General features: G+C 36.1%; 1 protein-coding gene across 8 annotated transcripts in view; it reads left to right on the top strand.

Annotated features, from left to right (window-relative positions):
- SUPT20H (SPT20 homolog, SAGA complex component) overlaps positions 1 to 21,852 on the top strand; it is a 35,639-nt gene that overhangs the window by 9,028 nt on the left and 4,759 nt on the right. For 2 of the 8 annotated variants that reach the window (XM_042868268.1, XM_042868265.1), the window contains exons 6-21: positions 3,333 to 3,462; positions 4,058 to 4,161; positions 4,669 to 4,785; positions 4,891 to 4,944; positions 5,897 to 6,036; positions 6,997 to 7,153; positions 7,241 to 7,297; positions 8,119 to 8,190; positions 9,102 to 9,259; positions 10,651 to 10,683; positions 13,070 to 13,187; positions 15,141 to 15,249; positions 15,498 to 15,665; positions 17,479 to 17,791; positions 18,819 to 18,973; positions 21,300 to 21,355. In XM_042868268.1, coding sequence (XP_042724202.1) covers positions 3,333 to 3,462; positions 4,058 to 4,161; positions 4,669 to 4,785; positions 4,891 to 4,944; positions 5,897 to 6,036; positions 6,997 to 7,153; positions 7,241 to 7,297; positions 8,119 to 8,190; positions 9,102 to 9,259; positions 10,651 to 10,683; positions 13,070 to 13,187; positions 15,141 to 15,249; positions 15,498 to 15,665; positions 17,479 to 17,791; positions 18,819 to 18,973; positions 21,300 to 21,355 — 1,941 coding nt within the window. Of the gene's footprint in view, positions 1 to 3,332; positions 3,463 to 4,057; positions 4,162 to 4,668; positions 4,786 to 4,890; positions 4,945 to 5,896; positions 6,037 to 6,996; positions 7,154 to 7,240; positions 7,298 to 8,118; positions 8,191 to 9,101; positions 9,260 to 10,650; positions 10,684 to 13,069; positions 13,188 to 15,140; positions 15,250 to 15,497; positions 15,666 to 17,478; positions 17,792 to 18,818; positions 18,974 to 19,869; positions 20,016 to 21,299; positions 21,356 to 21,852 lie in introns of all 8 variants that reach the window. The other 6 variants (XR_006178253.1, XM_042868270.1, XM_042868272.1 and 3 more) reach the window with 6 other exon arrangements.

Genomic DNA, 21,852 nt, shown 5'->3' with positions numbered 1-21,852 from the left:
TTATTTTATTTTATTTTATTTTATTTTATTTTATTTTATTTTATTTTTCAGTTGTAAAGGCAATTGGGAAAATTGATTTAAGGTGTTATAGGAGGGGCAATAAAAGCAGTCATAGTAATGATAAAATCAATTTTTGTTCAACAGTGATGCATTGTGGGGAAGACTAAGATATTAAAGTTAACATTTTAATTATAGCTGAGAATGAAGAAGTAACAAACATAGCATAGAGCCAATATGTAAGTCTTATTAGGCAAGAATATTCAGTATTTGTGGGCTCAGGGTGTTTTCAGGGAGACAAGGGTGCCACTTTTCTGCAGGTGATGTCAGAGAGAGTTGGGAGTTTTAGCTGGTTTAACAGCAGTATAACTGACTTGGTTGTTTTGTGTCTGAATTCTTGTGTTATACTGTGATGAACATTTGAGAAACATAATCCACCTCAATCGACTTCTTAATCTTTGAAATGTGTCCATACATCCAAGCTTAATATCGGTTCAAAGCTACCACCTGCAATAGCCAGCTCAAAGGAGAAAGCTGATTCTGTGGTTACAGACATTTTCATGTTAGTGAAAGGTAACTACCTGCTTACTGAAACTTCTGTGTTTAAATGCCAGTTTACTCCAATGACTTGGGGAGGTTTTTTATTTTAAAATGTACTTAGCGTCCATCTGATGAAATTTAGCTCATATGGATGAAGTGCCAGAAAGTTCCCAGGTGTGTTTGTTTGCTGTCTGCTCTTTCCTTTGCATCCTTTCTTATATTCCTCAAAAACAAACAAAAATACCTGCTGAGCTGTAATTGGTTAACAATTATTGAATAGAAAATAAAAACTGAAAGGTAAACCTAATGTCTTTCCCTGAATAAATTTGTCAGAGTAATGTGATTAACTCAATTTAATTACTTTTACAATTGAATTGCCACTGTATATGTTACTTGTCAGATATTTGAAGAGCATAGTCCCCTTATAAAAATAAATCTTGTATGCATGGACAAATTTCTGGGGTAGGAAAAAAAAAAAGGACCTGTTTATTTAGAATTTTTTGGTGATTACTGGTCAGTTAAAATTATTCTGTGCTTATAATTTTCATGAAATGTGCATAGTTGAATGATCATTTTTCTTAAGATCATGAAAATAAAAGGTTGAACTAGACTTTATTTTAATTTTACATATAACTTTAGTAAATCATTTTCTTCTTAAAACTGTCTTGCATATTCTGATCTTATTTTAGTTTTTTGGTAATTCACATATTCCTTTCTATCTTCCTAATGCCGTTTTACAACTGAATATGAAAATGTTGATGTAGAGAGTGGGTGGCAGGGTCTTTTTGGTGGTGCTCAGTGACAGGACAAGAGACAGCAAGTACAAACTGGAACACAGGAAGTTCCGCCTGAATGTGAGAAAGAGCAGCTTTTGAGGGTGGCAGAGCACTGCAGCAGGCTGCCCAGAGAGGTGGTGCAGTCGTCGTCTTTAGATGTGTTCAAGACCCACCTGAGCCCTTCCTGTGCAACCTACTGTAGGCAACCTGCTTTAGCAGAGGCTTGGACTTGATGATCTCCGCAGGTCCTTCCTTTAGGACTGAAGGGAATGGTGTCAAGTTGCCCCAGGCAGATTCAGGTTGGACGATAGGAAAAATTTCTTCTCCAAAAAAGTGGTCAGGCAGTGGAATGGGCTGCCCAGGCAGGCAATGGAGTCACCGACCCTGGAGGTGTTCAAGGAACGTTTAGATGTTGTACTGAGGGATGTGGTGATTGGGGAAATATTGGTGACAGGTGGGCTGTTGGATGGGGTGATCTTGGAGGTCTTTTCCAATCTTCAAGATTCTGTGATTCCAACCCCCCTCTTCTGTGAAAAAATGTTAAAAGATGTCAGAGCAGTTGAGTGCTGACCTTCTTTTCAAATGGTAATTACTGTACCCCTGAGTACTTCATACTGTGTCTAAGTGAAGGTGATGGCTGGCAGACAATACACAGTGATGTGTTGGGAATTGAAGCTGTGTATGTGCACTGTCTTCTTTTGGGTAGATGTCTTCCAGGAGTAATAGGAATCTTAATTGAAGATTTTACCTAATGAGCTACACCTCCAGAACAATGGCATTCTTTATCTGTCTTACTTGTTGCCAAGATGTATTTTCTCTTCTTCTGTTCCATTCCTCCAGTTCTGTCCACATCTGTTTTTCAGAACTTGTGCTACTTCATTCTTTCCTTTGTGTTAGCTTCCACAATTTCTAAACCGTAAAAGGAAGTAGAATGAAGCCACCATCATTCATGATGCGTGGAGGGAGTTAACTTTGTGCTGTTATTCCGAAAACTACTTAGAAAGAGATGAAAGATTTTGCTTCCCTTTTTCTTTATATATACTTGTCAAATGGTCTGTTGGATTACATTGCTGTGCTTACTTATGTCTGTTGCTTTTTTGTTGTTATTTTAATTGTTTTCTCTTAGGAATGATTTCTGTAGAAGTAATAATTCTGTTTTCTGTCTCCTCATTATCTGGAAAACAAAATCTGTTCAAAAGGAGCCATCCCACTACTATTTAGTGGGTGTATACGAAATAAGCAGTTGGGAGACTTACCAGAGCACTGAGATTACCCTTCCAGTGAATACCTTCACCTGCTACTAGTATTCACCTATGAGTTCTAGCCTCCAGTCACAAGACATAAAATGACTTCAAGTTTAGAGATCACAGTTTTAATTTTTAAACGGCTGTTAAATATGTTTACATTTAAGATACACCTGGGGTCTTTGAAATATCCATTCATTTATATGTATATATGTATATATGTATATATATAATACAGTTTTTCAGAAAAAAGATCTTTCTTACACTTAATGGGGGAATAGTCTCTGTAGCTCTTACATCAGATTTCAGCAAATGCAGGCAAGTCAATGCAATTAACAAAGCTTCCAAATGCTGTAATTCAGTATTTTAATCTGGGTAATGTATGTTCTTTCAGACTAGTAAATACTTCGTTGTTGGTATCAAACAGTGTAAATTGTATTTTAAAAGTGCACACAGTAATGTTACCAAAGAAAGGCATGCCACAGATTTAAGACAGTAAGTTGTAGCCTAAGGCCATTCTTGCTAACTGTGGACTTGAGATTGTTGTTATTTTTGTTTTGTTATTGAAATGAGTGATTAAAAAATATGTGTGCAAGTATGTAAAATAATACATAATGAATATAATCTCCTGAATACATTCAAATTAAATTTAACTGGGCTTATTTAGATTAATGTCGAAGCATGTATCTTAATAGTATTCTGATTCTGGCAATTGTTTTTAATGCTACTAATTACTTGATAGTATTATGTTCATGAGCAATGTTTACTTTTAAAGCAGAAGCTGAGGCGAAATGTGAATTTACTTGAGAAGCTGGTTATGCAGGAGACGTTGTCATGTCTGGTAGTGAACCTCTATCCGGGAAATGAGGGTTATTCACTTATGCTCAGGGGAAAAAATGGTTCAGGTAATATTTTTGCTACTTAATCTTTAAAACTATTCAGAATGCTCTATAAATAGTTAGAATGTGTTTCTATTGCTTATATTTAACTGTTTTGCTTCTAACATAAAAAAAACCTGTATTTCAAATCTTCATTTTCTCTAATAGCATAACGTACATCAGTAGATAATGATCTTTCAACAGCCTTTCACTCTCTTATTTCCCCGCGGCTTCATAACTGTTCCCTTTCCTTCCTGGTTCCCTTATTTAAGTTTTCTCACTTTGGGTTCCTTCTCCTAAATAATTTGTTTCACTAGCTCCTATATCTGCACCTACTAAAAGTCAGCTGCTTTCCATTTGGATCGCACCTTCGTGCCACCTGGTACTGTGGCATGCAGTAAGAATGTGCAGTGTCCAGTGAGATACAAAGGAACATTGTTTTCTAGCACAGTAAGAATAAAATCATGCTCTGGGAACAGAAATACATATAAAAATTAACATTTTTATATTAAAAAAAAAATTGGTGATTTTGATAAGCTTCCACCAACCCTGCTTTAGATTTCACTTTGTTAAAGTCTGAACATGAAAGGCAAAATAAAAGCAATGTTCTGTTTAAATTCAGATTCTGAGACCATTCGACTGCCTTATGAGGAAGGAGAGCTGCTTGAATATTTGGATGCAGAGGAGTTACCGCCTATTTTGGTTGATCTCTTAGAAAAATCTCAGGTTTGAAAGTTTTGTTTTCAAAAATAAATTGCTTTGTACCTACATAGACTTTGAATTGTGAATGCTTCACATAGGTGATTCCAAAAAGGTGTAAAATGCTTGTGCATTTGAAGCTAAAATACTGAATGCCTCAAATAATTTGTTGATAACTAAAAAAAAAATTCATAGCAATGAGGGAGAATGGGATAGAAGGCTTTGCAATGAGGGAGAATGGGATAGAAGGCTTTGCTGTTATTTAGGATGACAGGCAACTTAGACTGTGCTCAGCAAAACGTTCTCTGTTTTTTATTGTAATGAAATATTTGACATGAGAATTTCTTGAATCTACATTGTTCACATGTGAAATAAAACATTTGAAGCTCATACATGACTCTTTTGGTAACATCAGTGATGTTGACAAAATTGGTATTTTTATCTGTAGTATCAGTGATACTGATTTTTGAGGCTGGGGTTGAGGCACATAAGCAAATATTTGGATATTTACAAGTTGCTCTTTGTTTCTACCAGGTTAATATTTTTCACTGTGGATGTGTCATAGCGGAAATACGTGACTATAGGCAGTCTGGTAACATGAAATCTCCAACATACCAAAGCAAGCACATTCTTTTGCGTCCTACAATGCAGGTAAGAAGTGTTTCATCTATTTCTCACTGTTACAGTAGTTACAGCTCTTACTGAACGTATATTAATAACTCACAAAGCTAACTATAATTATGCCTTTCCCATCAGACCTTAATTTGTGATGTTCACTCTATAACAAGTGACAACCACAAATGGACACAGGTAAGTCAGCAGTTATTTTAAAACTTTGCAGTCATGTGGTGAATATGCTTAGCTTAAGAAAATCTGATAAGCATAACTCACAAAATTGTGGATTTACTCAAACTGATTATGATGTGCATAGTGATGCATGCTATGTGCTCCTGAGAGCTGTTGAATTAACTTGTTCATAGTATCTTCCCCTAAGATGTCACAGAAAATTGTAGGAATTGTAATAGAAACTGATCTTGTCTTTTGATAATGCAAAATGACATTATTGGAATTACTCTAACTAGTTTACCTTACTTCAGTAATCTTCAACATACAACTCTGGAGCAGTAATTATAGTCTTTTAATACAATTTCTCCTTCAGCAGCACATTGTTATTGATGTTATTACAGTAATGAGAATCTTAAATAATTCTGATTGTACAGTTAAAGTTAGTTAAACGTTGTGAAGCAAGAAACCACTCACCTGTTTTTTAGGACCACAATCTTACTAAACTACATTTCAAACTGTAATCCGAAGTCCCATGCAGTCCAGTGTGGTTGTGGATGCCTCCTCCCTGGAAGCCTTCAAGTCCAGGCTGGATGGGGCTTTGAGCAACCTCATCTAGAGTGAAGTGTCCCTGCCAATAGCAGGGGGTTGGAACTAGATGACCTTAAAGGTCCCTTCCAACCCAAAACATTCTGTGATTCTGTAATCTTTATGTCACTGATTGCCTGTCCATCAAGATAAGGGAAAGTTGATTTCATTCCCACTACTGTGATGTAAAAAATAAAAGGGGAAAGAAAAGAAACCACGCTACATTTTACAGTAGGTTCTCTTTTCCTTTTAGAAACCCTAACCAAAGCTCTGTAACTCTTAATGACTGCAGACTTAAATGTTAGGTATTTTCTCTCCTTGAGTATAGATCTGTATTGACTTGATGTGAAAGTCTTCATTTTTACGTTCATTAATACTGTGTGTATTACAGGAGGACAAACTCCTACTTGAGAGCCAACTTATTTTGGCTACAGCCGAGCCTTTGTGTCTTGATCCGTCAATAGCAGTGACCTGTACTACAAACAGACTCCTGTACAACAAGCAGAAAATGAATACTCGCCCCATGAAACGGTATTTTTTCATTGTGAAGCACGTTTCAAGTTTTTATGGGGTGTTTGAAAGAAACACAAGCTGTGCTTTGCACAAAAACTTGGCCTTCTGTTATGAGGTGCTCAAATTAATATCTACTTAAAAATCTAGAGTATAGAGAACAGTTGTGAAATTGAATCTTATTTTGAACTGTTCAATTTTGTAGTGTGTTTCAGTAATAGGTACTGCAATATGCTTTTTTTGTACCTGAAAACAAGTGTTACACTATTTTGACATAGCTCATTGTAAATAATGTCCACTGCATACAAAATCTTGATATTGTTTCACTTTTGTGCTGGTGATTCGCTGCTTTCCACAAAAGCTTGAAATAAATTGTTACTTTTTAGTAAAAGAGATGTATTCACTTTGTAGAACTAAAAACTACTAACGATCCTTTCAGTTTGCTGAAGTATATTAAAAACAACCAGTGGTGCTGATTAAGTGTAAACAGAGAAATCAGCCAGGCTGCTGTTAAAATTAGAGCATGATGGTCAACAAGCCTCCCATCAGAAGAGTACACAGGTGTTAAATGAGTGTCCAGGATACCTGAATATGTGCTGAAAGATTGGGTGTGACACAAAGAATGAAGAATAGTTCCTGTGCCTATAAATTTCTGAATGCACAAGCTGCACATAAATATTTTGGCAAAATTGAAATCTTTGATAATGTACTAATCTTGTAAGTTTGATACTCGTTTTGACATTTTAATTATGTGTTTCAAAAATAACCCCATTCTTAGCTCCAAATTACATGAACAGAATACTGGCATTCTTAAGAATTTGAGATTGAGTTTGCATTATGCTGTATAATCAACCAAATGAGTATTTCAAAACCTGTTTTCTAGTCTCAATTAGCATTTCACTGCATGTTTTTGTGCTCATACATTGACAGTGGGGAATTTCACATGATGGATTTACAGACCTATTTGTCGTCTTACCATAGGTGTTTCAAAAGGTACTCAAAGTCATCTCTGAATAGGCAGCAGGAAGTAGCTCACTACTCAACTCCACCTCAGCTCAGATTAGTTGACTACTTACAGAAAAAGAAGGAGAAGAAAGGAACCCAGCAGTATGACCTCAAAATTTCTAAAGCTGGAAACGTGAGTGTTTTAAGACGTAGGTGGGTGAACTTCTTAGCTATTTATTTTAAGGATTAGCATACTAATACCATTTTGCTCATCTTCTAGTGTGTAGATATGTGGAAACAGAACCCTTGCTATTTGACTGCACCTTCTGAAGTGGATGTAAGTTTGGTTGTTAACTTTTGCACTTACTAGCAATTGTAGTCAGTTGTATTATATGAGGAGAAGGAAGTGACTAAATATTATCCAATATCGAATTTTAAAAGAAATTGAGAGTTCAAGTGGAATTTTCTTTAGTTTAGGATAAAAACAAGCTACATTGGAATACGTTACAACTGCAGTGTGATAGTTTGGATAAGATCAACAGTGCAAACTGATCTTTAATATTGTTCATCTGAGAGACTGTCTTCAAGTGTCTATTTTAAGTTGTCTTGTGTTTAAAAAAAATAAGGAAAGTATTTTAAAAGGAGTTGCCTCTCAGCCTGGTAGAATTTTTCTTTGTAATGTATACTTTAGGAAGTAGAACTATTTGTTACCAAAAAATTGAAAATGATATTGAAAGTATTCATTGGAAATTCTTCTCATAGGTCTGTATGCATTCTGATCTCGAGGACATGCCTATTCTTGGCTTATGGCACTGTATACTACTAGCATACAGAAGGGGTTGGTAGAGTAGCCAGGATTGTAGCTTTTAGTAAGGATGTCAATGCATGTCACTCCTCATGTGATGCTACAGTTTTAAGCCACTCTTTTGTTAAGTTTAACATAACAACTATGGTATAACAATAAATGTAAGGATCTCCAATTTAACTTTTCAGAATGCTAAATACAGAGGATTGTACTCACTTTTTGAAGGGTTTAGCATTATCCACTTCAAAAGAAGAAGCTGTGCTAGGCTGACATTAACTCGGGCCAATATGATCATTAGCTTGGGGATTTCTTTTGTTTCTGTTTTTTTTTTTTTTTCCTATCTCCATTTTAAGGTGGAAAAATATGCCAAAGTGGAGAGTTCTATCAAGCCTGATGACTCACAACCAACTGTTTGGCCAGCACATGTGAGTAATTCAGACCTTTGACCAAGCTGTTCTGTCCCTAGTTAAAATATCCCTTATTTCAATAAAATCTAAACCAGCGTGGGAATAATCTTCCCTCTTCCAATGTAATTAACCTTACATGTGCTACATGTGTTTGGAAACATTATTACAGAAACTTGTAATTTCATACATAACCTCATACATACGATTAGTGTTGTAATTTCCTCAGGTTTGCCAGAAACACAACAGAAAGCAATTTCAATCTCCAAAGTACTGTTACTGTATAGTAAATAAATATAAGAATTTACAGGGAACAGTACTCAGATCAACAAATTGCTTTCTTCATGCAGATGCTGCTTCAAAAGAGATTATGTAATGTTAAATGCCTCTTACAGAAAGCCCTTTCTGTGGTGTTGAAGTGAAGCCTTAAGATTTGATGCAAATTGCATGATTTGACAAAGAAAGGTCGTTTTAACATAATTAGACATAAATCAGTTCATTAATTCTTTCTAATTTCTGAAGCATTGTTAACAGCATCTTTATTAACAGCATCTATGAAGCGTTTTTTCAGCCTCATATTAGGTAAAACTTCCCTATAGAGCATTGTTTTCATGTCTGGCATTTTATTTAGAACTTTTTTTTTTTCTTTTGCACTGCCACTATTTTTATAACACTTTGTACATATGTTTACCTGGACTTCCTTTTGACATCTAACATCATTGCTTTAAGATTTGCAATGTTATGGTATTTATTAAGAGATGGTAAACTTTTTTTTCCCCCTTTTTCCTCCTAGTTTTTGTAGTAGCAACTACATCCCTTCTTACAATGTGTTTATTTATGTCTTGTATTGCATAGGACTGGCTTATTTTACCATCTCTTTTTTGCTACTGTTTTTGTAAGATTTATTTGATCATTTTTTTTCTGTCTTCCAGGAAGTAAAAGATGATTATGTGTTTGAATGTGAAGTTGGTAATCAGCTGCAAAAAACAAAGCTGACCATTTTTCAGTCTCTTGGCAATCCGCTGTACTATGGTAAAATTCAGACACTCAAAGGTGATGATGAGAGTGACAGCTTGTTAGTTCCACCACAGTAAGTTGTGTTCCTTTAATCTTTGCTGTGATCCAACAAATGAAAGGCAACAAACACTACTTAACATTTTCTGGCATGAGAGCATTCAGGAGCTGGAAATCTGATTCAAGAGGTCTTTTTGTTTTGAAAATTTCAGCTAATAAACCTCACTAAAATAATTCTGATGAGAAAAGATATATTTAAGATATGATGTTGGTAGAGCATGTAGTTTTATACAGAATCTGAATGCTCCTGTATGTTAAAACTACGTTTTAAGAAAAAATCTCCAGTTGTGAAAATGTTATGCCTCATCCTGCCAGACATGGTTAGCATGAAATACCTGAAGTAACAACTTAGCTTCAGTTTCACAATGGTTCTCACAACTGTAATCATTCTGATGAAATCTGCCAGATGCTGTGAAAACATAAGACTTGATTATAGCACATTTACCTTTATATAGAGAATTTAAGGCTAAACAAATGAAGGCAGTAAACATGGGCTCCCAAAGAAGTTTAGTCCTGTTTGTAATACTGGTTTGAGTCTGCTATTGTTAGCTTCAGTTTTTACAAAGGTTCTCAATTCTTAGCTCTTCTTGTTGTATGTGACACTGCTTTGCATGGAGAAACCTGTGCAGCAGAGCAGGCAGGGAGCAGTTAGATTGAGCAAACTTTAGGTCAATTAAAAAAAAAAAAAAAAGAATTTTTATCATTGTTTGGCATATAATTGCTGTATACTGCTTTTTTTTGCTAAATCTAAGGCTCTTCTCTTTCTGTACTTAATACTGATCTACTTAGAACAACAGATCTAGTTTACAGTTGTGTAATAACACTGGGAGTGAGGAGGAGTTGTTTTTTTTTCTTAAATTAAAACATTAAGAGAAGTAATAAGATAGTTTGCAAACCAGGAGTATTAAACAAAACAAAAATGCTTGATTTTGGAAAATGGTGGGAAACTGGAAGTTGGACATGTGAAATCCAACAGTGGAAACCAAATGTTGAAGTCCTACAGATAGAGCTGGTTTTGACACACATACATAAGTGCTATATGGGTATTTCTGTGTTTCTGGGTTGGTATGTTGATTTATTCTTTTAGCAGAAGCCACGCTATAGTAGTTAGTTGCTTCCATTTCTTTTAAAGAAAAAGAATTCCTTATTCTGCCTTTTACTCTGTAATTTAAAGGCACCTGTATTAGATAACGTGTGTATTGTACCCATGGTAATGAAGCTAAGTTGTTACTTCAGGTACTAAATAATACCCAGTCCATCAAACGAGTAAAAGTATCTCTTGTCTCTGAGAGAGTCTAAGAAGAGAATAGCATTGATATTTATTTTTTCAAGGTTCATAATTATAAAGATCATACCATTTTAATGCAGTTCATCACTGAAGATGTTTTTTACTGTTTTACATTTCAGGTTCCTTATTGGTTCCAAGACTGATGCTGAAAGGTAAATTGTATATGCAACAGATATTGTGTATATGGCCAGCTGACTTGATGCTTAATTTTGTTCCTTTTTGCTATTGTGACTGTTTATGTTGTATTTCTGGAAATGTGCAGAGCAGATAAGCAAAATAAGAGGAATAAATTGCTATTATAATAGGTAGGAGATAGCCTGCAGCTCCCACATTTAATGAGCAAGGAAATACAGAGGAAAACAAGTGTGTAATATGGCTTGTTCCAAAACCTAAATTCCAAGCATGTTGTTCACTGTTTGCATGGTTATTCTTGATCATACAAGTAATGATAAAATTCTGAGAGCTCCTACAAGGAATTTTGTCTTGAGATTTTATGTGGCAAGTTAGCAGTCATGGAAGTTGTTAATTTCAGCTCAAAGAGTGGTTTAGGACTTCATTTATTTATGTTTTTTTAATGCTGCTCATTGTTTGTTTCAGCTTTCTTAGAGAAGCAAATACCAAAACAGCTCTCCAATATACTTAGGTTGTAGAATGGTTGGCATAGCAATGCTGTCTGTCATAACTGTGTGGTAGCAAAATAAGGATTTCTTTGAATATTTATCAACATGCCTGATGTTACTGGATGTGTGTGTTGTACCTTCTTGTATATGAAAGCAGAGCCTTTAAAAAGCAGTTTCTCACGATGCTGATTGCACATTTGTGCACTCTTAGGAGACTTTGATGTGGTGCACGTGCCTTAACTGTTCCCCATTCTTCTATGCCTGGCAGGAGATGAAACCCGGAGTTCATAAAAAATCATAAGTGATACTATTTGTTTTAGTAATTTATTGATCAAAAGTACCTATTTGCTTTCCTAGTTCCTTGTGCTGATTGAGGCTTTCGTTGCTGGTGCTGCAAGCTGAATTGAGGAATTGTTGGCTGAAAACCAGCACAATAATAATAATACAGGGGTTTAGTTTTGATCAGTCTTGTGATTGATTTCCTGATCACATTTACTGCTCTGTCCAAATCCTTCTATCAGAATAAGCAGTTGGGTTTCAGGGGTAGAACAGGAAATATTAGAGGTGGAAGAGAGCAGGGCCAGTGTTTGGGTACATAGCTTTTCATTACTTGTCCCACTTCAATTTTGAATTGTCTAGGTTCTAATTGCAGAAAAGGTACTCTGTCTCCTTTTCTATGTTGTTAAGCCTTGGGCCACTGCTTATGGCAAGATACTACATCAATATTATACCAAATTAAAATGCAGTTTATGTGTGTCCAACCTTTTGGCTTGCCTTGGCTGCTCTCAGTGAAAAGAAATTGTCTTGGGGGCCCATAAACACAGGTTGCTCTGAAGGTAATGCCTCCTGTTTATTTTCATGGAAACTACAACAGATACAGAGAGCAATGTAACAGTATTTAACAAAGCAAATTATCTGCTACAAAACACATTCTGTTTTTCAGCAGAATCACCACCATTAGCTGTGCATTTTGCCAGCCTTGAACAAGAGCCTGCTTGTAAACATGTATGAAAATCTGTACCAATGGGGGATGACCTGCTATTGCCACTGCTGAAACACACCACCCATCACCTCATTGTGTTCACATCCACTGTTTGGTCTCCATAAACGCTCAGCAAACACTGATGAATGTTAATGGCTGAAGTTGTTTTTTGCATGGAAGCATTCAGTTCCACACCTTTGCTTCATATGTACTTCCATGTCAGACACCATTCGGTCAGACTTGCCCTTTTTCTGCCATCTGTCACACAGCAACAAAATGTAATGGAATATTGATGAGAAGGTTCAGCCTCTACTGCCATACCACCAACATCTGCCTCTGATGTCATGGGCTAACAGTAGAAGTGTTACTTTCAGAGCAGCCCTTGTAAAATTTATAAGATAGTTAACGTATGTAAGCAACAAAACCTATTTTAATGTTTATATATATATAACATTACAGAAAGAGCAAGAAGCACAAAACTAGTGGGATATTTGTGAAAGTAATGTGTCAGTCTGGTTCAGTGTAAGCAGTTGCCATTCTTAGTGAGTTCTCAAGGTGTTCATCAGAGACCTTTGAAATTTTCCTCTGCTTCATCCTTGAAAACAGTTGTTTACAAATGTCCGTACTGCCAAAACACAGTGAATAAATGAATAAGGCGTGATTGAGAAGGGTGGGATATGTTTCTCTGGTAAGATGGGTCTTATAGAAACTCAAGTTTCTTGTGGGAAACTGCTTTATCTGAGGAGCTGTAGTTGGCATTAGAAAGAAGAATAAGAACAGAACCCAGGAGCATATGTCTTTATGTATGTGTGTTTTACATGGATATGTATTTAAAGTCCCTTTTATGCGTAGTTATATGTTTAGGTATCATCTGTGTTTGTATCATCTTCAAATTATTAGTCTTTTAACATGTTTTTATGTATTTGTTTGTTTCAGAGTGGTGAACCAGTATCACGAGTTGGTAAAAAGTGAAGCTAAATGTCCTGTGAAAATGTTTCATAATTCAGGTGGATCAATCAATCTTAGTCATCTTTCTCCAGGGAAGGAAATGGAAGTGAGTTTATTGAGCTGAATATTTTTTACTCATGCTTGATTACTGAATTATTAGAATTCTCGTCTTTCACATTTATAAGTGAAATCATGTAAAAATTCAAGCTGAATTAATTTTAAACGCATTGCCATAATCATTTATGGTGAATATATGCTCCAACATTTATGGAGCAAGTTAGAGAAAAGTACTTTTGTTTCTACTATTCAGTAATTATGTATTTTAGGCATGACTTTTTTTTACAGTAATCTGTATTAGAGTTAGCTCCAGTGGTTTGATGCAGCTTTTTTCTCTATTCAGATTAACCTTTCCCAGAGCAGTATGGTACAGTGCACCTGTATGTTATATAAAATGCATCAGTAAACATAAAAGTAGATATAGTCTCTGAACTTTTCTTTTTCCTTTAAAACTTATTTTCCTCTTAATTTAAAGAGAATAATTTTCAAATAAAACTGGACGTGCACATATTCATATGTATGCAGCTGTTAGAAATTTCCTACATTCCTGAACTTTCATTCTTGTTGACATTGCTCTGTGCCTTACTTATGGTGGCTTTCTTGGTGAGATTCAGTAGTGTAACTTCGGCTAGTAAATGAATTTGTGTCTCATGTGGCTATTGGCGTTGCTACATCTTTCTACTAAATAACTCTTCTGAAGTGCCATAACCATGCTCTGGGAGTTCTTTCTGTCAGCCAGAAAAGCTGCAGCAGTTACAGAAAAAAATATGAGTGTGTTTTAGTTTGTATATACACATCTACACGTGCGTGTGTGTGTGTGTGTGTGTGTGTACACATCTACACACAGCTCACAAGTGCAAAGTCAAAAAATAACATAGGTTGGAAGAGTCCAGCTGTACAAGCCTCCGCTGAAAGGTGGACCAAAGTTACTTATTTTGCTCTATTTGATGATCTGTTTTATTTTGAATGGAGCTTTAGTCTTTGTTTTCAAAATGGAGAAAGGAGTCTTTGATAGCAGAAGAGAAACTAATGCTCAGAATTTCCCTCAAAGTACTCTTTTTGTTAGCAGTTAGAAATGGGGCAGTGTCTCTTTTTGCTGCAAGTGTGTGTTTTCTCCGGAAAAGTTAATTCTGCACAGCAGTGGTTGCTCTGATTTCTTAGCCTGTGTTAATCTAAGCCAGGCCTCCAGCACTGAAATATTCTGTTTGCTTTACTGAGAGCTTGATTTTTCTAGTTGCAGATTGTTTGTGGATAGTAGGCTTGTTTAGGCACCATTTTCATTTATTGGATACATGTTTTATATATAGTCTATATATATAAATGTGTTTCACTGAGTCTTTTGATGATGTCAGCTATTGAAATTATGGGTTTATGGTCTCTTGTGGGTGGCTAAGAACTATAGATTTGATTTGCTGAAGTTGAATTGTTTTAAACACCCTGATAAGCATGTTAACAGAGAAAAAAACAGAAACCTGGCACATTTAATATAAACAGGCTAGGGAAATTCTGATTCCACTGAAGTCAGTGAGAAAAAGTATTGATTTGTACACATTCAGGATTTTCCTGAATGTGTTCAGATTCCTATTCCTAGGAGCAGAGATCTTCATTGATTGGAATAGCAGATGTTTGCAGTTGGTGAATGAATGAAATAACGTAATTTTTCAAGTAAGAGTAAACTGTCTTTTTTATTCAAGTGCATCTGTCACTTGCATTTGTAAAAAGTTACAAAGAAAGATTTGAGAAAAACAAAGACCTTAATTTTTTTTTTTTCTCAGTTTAATTTTTTCTGGAAGTACAGAGTTTCTTCTTGATGGTAAGCACTTTATCTAAAAAGGATTTTTAGTAGCTTATTTTCTGAATAACTACAATCCTGAAATGTTTTAAGGATATCCTGTCATCATTTTGAGAATTCTAATGCCAGTTAACTGATTTATGTTATCTCTCAAATACATGAAAGCTCACGTTATTGCTCTGGTAGTGTTAATTTCTCTTTCCCTCCTAGCAGCCCGAAAGTATATCAGGCTCTGTTCAGTCTTCAGTATTGGGGAAAGGTGTAAAACACCGACCTCCTCCCATCAAATTACCTTCAAGTTCAGGAAGTAGCTCTTCAGGTAATTATTTATCCACTTGAGCATTTCCTTTCCATGCGTTCTGCTTATTGTAAAGTGATATGCTGACCCTTTAGTAAAGTTTTGCATTGTAGAAGTCAGTATCTTCTCTGTGAAACGAGATTTTTATGTAGCACTTTGTTAATTTCTGATTGTGTCATTCACAAACGCATATCCTAAAAGATACTTGAGTTATTTTGTACTTGTAGAACAAAAAGGTATCTTAATTTTGTTTGTTCGCTTGTTTTCAGGTAATATCTTTAGTCCACAGCAGTCAAGTGGCCATCTAAAATCCCCAACTCCTCCACCTCCTCCACCTTCTTCTAAGCCACCTGGTCTTTCTCGGAAACAATCTATGGATCTTAACCAAGTTAGCATGCTCTCTCCAGCTGCCATGTCTCCTGCGAGCTCTTCACAAAGTGAGTCACGACCTAAATTCTCCATTAAATCTTAGGCTTTTGCATAAATGCTTCCTGAGATAAAACTTCTTAACCTGTGGAATGATGAAAGTTAAGTGTACAGTGTACCCTAAATTGTATAAGTTATGCAGCCTTAGGCAGGTCTCTTGTTCACTGTATGTATTTTTATGTTTATTGTAACTGTGTTCGTTTTTTCTGTATATATGTATGCACCCTTTGTGTATACGTTTTAATACCTTTTATGCAATTAGTATGATCTCCTCTTCTATGAAAGGCTGGTAGATGATGTGATGAGATGAAATTCCAAAGTGTAGATTTTTCCTCCCGTGTAAAAACAGTATGTTAGATCAGTTTGCCTTGACATAATTTAAGCATCTGATTTTTTAAATGTTACAGGAGCTGATGCAGTTGTATCTCTGTGTATGTATATAATCTGATCAGTCCCAAGGTGGTGATACAATAAACTATAAGATGATTTTTTAAAACACTCCTACACTGTTTTACAAATCATTGCTGATTGCAAGTGTGGTGGTGATGCTGATGATGATAGCACCGTATTCTCAGGTGTTAAAATGTAAATTTCAGTAATAAATGACATCCTAGCTTAATTATTTTCATTAACACTGACAGGATCGTTGTAATCATAGCAATAGATCAAACTCCATTTTTAAAATCTGTATGTGTCTTGAGACATCTTGTGAAAAGATCTGTACAAAGAAACCATAGCTGCAGTTTCAGTTTTAATGAATAATCATGTACTGCACATTCCAGTATCCTGCACAGTGTTATAATATGCATTTTTTTCATTAAATAATTTAAAATCTCTGTAGCTCAAAAGGTGTAACTTTTCTGCCTTCTTGTTTTGCACAAAGAAAAACTAGAAAACTTAGACAAGTTTTCTTCTACCAGATTTACTCAGTGCTTATTTTAGTGCTATGGATTGTGTAAATCTACTGCTCACAGTTGTTACTTTAAGAAGTAAGGCCCTGATCACAACAGCTGGACATTCACACTTCTTTCCTTTCTTTCTGCAGGACATGAAAGCTTTTTTTTTTTGAGAGAGAGAGAGAAAAACACTGAGCTTTTTGGTTGTTTTTTTTTTGTTTCATTTTTCTATTCATAAATTATGCTAACAGCATCCACAACAAATATTGCTACGTACAAACTACATTCAAGTAAAGACACCAAACAGTAACTTGTAAAGATGCAGTATTATCATCTGGTTCCTGTTTTAAAAGAAGTTGTTCATTTTATTTGATCAGAAGTTGGCAAATGGGAGTTTAGCTATCTGATGAAATTCAGAGTGACCCCCGTGATGATTTAGTGGCAGTATCTGTTCTTTGTTGAATCTGTTGTTTTCCATGGTACGTTCTTAGCATGGTGCTGTTGTGCAGGCAGCGCATACAGACTGTGTGTTTAACATTTTAGGACAGAAAACATTAATTAGGTTAAGCCGGTCGCTAAGAAATTGTTTTGGTTTGGTTCAAGTATTTCTAAATAGAGTTATGAGTTAATGTGTGGTAAACTATGGAAGGTTCTTAATGCAGGATAAAAAACAGTGTTTGGCTTAAAGGACGGAGATTGGGCTTTCTGTGTGATTATACTGCATCCTTAACACTGAGTGCGTGCTGCAACACTCGTGTCATGTAGAAATTAACACTTGCCATTTAAAAAATGGGACAAATTTCAGTGCTAAATAAGAGTCCATTAACCTTATTATACAAAAAAAAAAAAAAAAAAAAAAAAAAAAAGAAAAGAAAACCAGCAGGCCTTTCATAACAAACTAGCACTTTTTATTTTTCTCAATGAGCAGGGTCTGGAACTCCTAAACCATCTACTCCTACTCCAACCAACACCCCTTCATCGACCCCACACCCTTCTGATGCTCAGAGCTCAACTCCTATTACCCCTTCTGCCACCCCTACTCCCCAAGAATCAGGCTTCACCCCTCAGCCCACTTTGTTAACCCCGTTTGCTCAGCAGCAGATGTCTCTGAGCCAGGCACTGCCTGTAATGACCATTCCTCTTTCCACCATGGTAACATCCATTACTACAGGAACAGCCTCCACCCAGGTCATGGCAAACCCTGCAGGACTTAACTTCATCAATGTAGTGGGCTCTGTGTGGTAAGTTCTTTGTTACGATGATTTCTTAGTTTGTCCTGGGTGGGTTGGTTGGTGGTGGATGGGGTTGGGTTTTTTTTTTCATTTTTCTTTGTTTCATTTTTGTTTTTTTGTCCTTTTGCACAAAGCTGTTCAGCGTCCTTTAGGAGGATAGGTGTTTCTCAATATCTGTGATACAAAAAGATCACTGACTTTGTAATTTTGAAGTGAAAACCCCCTAGAAACTATTTATATTTCTGAAATTTAAGGCCTTGAAAGAATTCCATTAGAAAAATTTTACTTTCAGCTTTTCCAGATGCATATAATTGAATTCCATAAGCTGTGCCGTAAGTTTAAGACCTCTCTACATGAGAAATGGAAAGATTTTCATTTTTAACATGTCTATGAATGAAAAGTGTGTAAAACTTACGAAAAGAGCGAGTACGTTTTCTGACAGTTTAATCAAATACTGAGGTAAAAAGTCCTTTGATCTGTAAAGCTCATTTTGCAGTATTAGGAAATAGTGCTGCTAGTGAGAGAAGGTTATATGGTATAAAGTGAACTGCTTTTAGACTGGATGGAAATACCACGGTCAGTATAGGATGGACTGTGTAAGATACACGGTGCTCTTCAGTGCAGTTATCAGGCACTGGAGTTTCTTATCTGAGGTGTTGGCAGTTGATCAGTGCTGATCAGCTGAGGAGACTTCAGTATGGTGCTAGAGGAAAACATGAGCCGTTCCTCAGCTTTTTGGTGCAGTACTCCAACCACTCTGAGGACTGACCTTTTCAGTTTTTCTAAAATAAAAGAACCACTTACTTTTTCTATGGATTAAACTAAATAGAAAATTGTTTGCTGGAATATGGATTTACATGTTTGTTATACCCTAGGCATAATGATTTTTTTTTTTTACGCTGCTTTGATGCTTTATCCATAATCTTATTTCTGGCAAACAATTGAATTACTTTCCACAAGACAGAGGACAAAACCTCAGTTACTTGGCTTTGCTTGTACCACTTGGATTTGATGTGTTGTCTTTCCTCTTCTACAGTGGAGCACAGACATTGATGAGTGGTTCAAACCCTATGTTGGGGTGCAACACTGGTGCCATAGCCCCTGCAGGTATAAATCTGAGTGGCATTTTACCATCAGGAGGTCTGGTACCAAGTGCACTGCCCGCTGCAATGCAGTCTGCCTCTCAAGCAGGTTAGTGTGAATAACATGGAAAGCCACCCCTCAGAGAGGGACAGTGTGAGAACGTCTTGTGAGAACAGTGGGCCAAAGTGGCTGTTTGTGGATGGATGGTTATCTGATGACTTCAGCTCTGCATCTCAGAAGAGCATAAGTATTTTTCACATTCTAAGTGTAGGCAAATGACAGATTATTTGACTATTAAAAGCTAGGCTGGGGAAATATACTCTACATCCAGATTATACTTGACATGCCCAGCAGGATGTTTAAGGTCGAATCCAAATTCAGGTACTGGTAATAACTGTGTGGAAATAGACATGACTGAATGTAGAAAGAGGCCTCCCTTTTTAAATGTGCAGGGTATTTTATTCTATTCTGTCTATCTATCTACTTATTTCTAGATGGACAACGAATTTGTTTCTTATCACTTTCAAATATGACTATATAAATAAATCAGTATGCTTCAATATTTATTAAAGCAGTATTTATTGTTTTCAAAAAAATAAACTAAGACACAGAACCTGAAAGTATGATTACTGAATCGAGAGGATAGAAGGGACATCAAAATATGCATCTCTTACACTGACAATGTTGGATCTGTCTAAGCTCGTACTGAGCTGTCCGTATCTAAGCTCTCCATAAATACTTTTGCTGACAAAGATTCCAGTCTCCTTCAGTAGCTGTTAAGAGTAGTTCATGATCTGTATAAAATGTTTTCTTCTAACCACAGCTCATCTCCTTAATTGCAAGTTGAATTACTTTTTCTCCTATTCCTTGCAGACGTAGAATATAGTTGTTCACCATTTCTCTTTACCTTCTGTCAGAAACATGCTGTTGTGTCCCACATTTGTCTTGTCTTTCTGATAGGTTGTATTTTTCAAACCTTTCATAATCCTGTCACTCTTTTCTAGACTGTCCAATTTGCTCAGATCCTTAAAATGTGGTACCCAAAACTGGACACAAGCTTGAGCTTGGCTGATTTACCACTGTGGAGCACAGCAGAATAACTGCATCTCATCTCTTCCACAACATTCCTGTTAACATTTCCCCAAGTGAGGTCTGCCTGTTTTTATTTGCGTTTCTTTTTTTTGCATTAACCTACGATTGGCTGTAGTGGCTTAGGCCAAAAATCCACCCAGTTTATGTTCTCACTGGTTCTGACAGTGGCCATTAGAGGATGCTTAGGGAAGAGTTTAAGTTGAGGCAGATGTAAAGCGATGCATCCTTTGGTCTATGACTGTACATCTTCTGGCAGTCTCCAGCTGTGGGGCTTTCCCAGCTGCAGATTGCTTAATAACCAGTGGCAGATTTAATTCTGGGATCTTACTTGATTGGTTTTTGAAACCCATTCAGAATTTTGTTACCTGCAGCATTTTGTGACAGTTTTGTAAATGTAAACTGTGTGAAGAAGTTCTTTTCTTCTTTGTGTTCTATAATTTGTGATACGGATTATTCAGATATACCTGTAACTTCTGTAATTTCTCATTTCTTGGTGTATAGATGCAAAGCTGGTTACTCAGTTTTGTACTTGTTCGTTTGTCCTTTTTGAATTCAATGTCACTGATTTTGGACTTTATTTTCCAACTCATTAGGATCACTTCTAATTCTAATCCTGTCCTTTTAGGCATCGTCAACCCTTGCCAGTTTTGTCACAGATTTTTGCACTCTGCACTGTCATTCACATAACGAATGACAGTAGAGGTTATCTAAGTCCATGGCAGACCTCAGTGGGGATTCTGTTTGACAGCTACTGTTTTACTGGAGCATTCAGATCAGTTTGGTACCCACCTCAGATAACTACATATAAACCTTTTTAGCATGGCTTGGAAGAGTTCCATGTGGAGTGATGCCAAAAGCCCTATGAGTCAGATGAATCTTCACAGGGGCATTAGGAGGGGAGGGCAGCTACTAAGGTTTTGATCAGGGTTTTGTGGTTTTAATGATTGAGAACCAGCAGACTTGCTACTTCATTCAGTTCTTGGCCATTACTTTATTGTGCAAACAGTAAAATGTTTCAAAGCCAGAAGGAGAATCACTGAAAAAGAACTGCTTTAATATTCACATTCATCTTTGTCCTAAAAGCATACAGAGGTTGCAGGTTACAGTGTACAATGTTCAGTAGTTTTTCTGTACAGCCAATTGTCTTTAAATCTGGATAACTGTGAACATTTCAACCTAAAGGAAAATGTAGCGTTCATGTTTAAAAACAAAATTTAAGTTTGCCAGTTTTCCAGCTTCAAAATGTTTACAAATAATCCCAGTGGAAGGGTGTATTGATTGCAATACACATGTATAAATAAGTAAAGACTTTCTACTAATAAAAAGATGTTTTCTTCAACAGGCAGCCCTTTTGGTTTGAAAAATGCATCAAATCTTCGGCCCTTAAATCTTCTACAGGTAATTGATACACATGGACACAATCCTTTCTTACATTGCTATAGACCCATACTTAGTGCTGTTTACTATATTTAGCCCACGCGAATCTTTGAAGCCAGTTGATTGGATAAAGCATGTCCTGCGGTCGTTAATTGATTTTTAAGACATTCAAAATGGGAGGAAAAAGTTATTTCCATAAAGATGTCAGGTGAAAATTACGTTCTCAACTCACAACAAAGCAGCTAGTTTCCAGTGTCAGTGTAGAAATGCTGACATTTGAAATCAAGAGATTCATCCAAAAATACTGTGTTTGAGTTTTTATTGCAAATCATTTTTTCTTTAAACTAATGTTATGTTTACATGAGAAGCAAAAAACAGTGCAGTAAAATCAGCATGTAGGGCCTAAAAGTGGACATGAACATGCACAGGTAGGTGCAGTGTTGACTTTAAATTGCTGCTGGCAGTGAAAGTAAGATTTGATGTGGGATAGGCTGTTCGAAAGGTCTGTAAGTATTTTA

The sequence above is a fragment of the Lagopus leucura genome, unplaced genomic scaffold, assembly GCF_019238085.1.
Source record: "Lagopus leucura isolate 7727_CA_CO unplaced genomic scaffold, USGS_WTPT01 Super-Scaffold_100001, whole genome shotgun sequence".
Lineage (NCBI taxonomy): Eukaryota > Metazoa > Chordata > Aves > Galliformes > Phasianidae > Lagopus > Lagopus leucura.
This window is presented reverse-complemented; position numbering and strand designations above follow the sequence as displayed.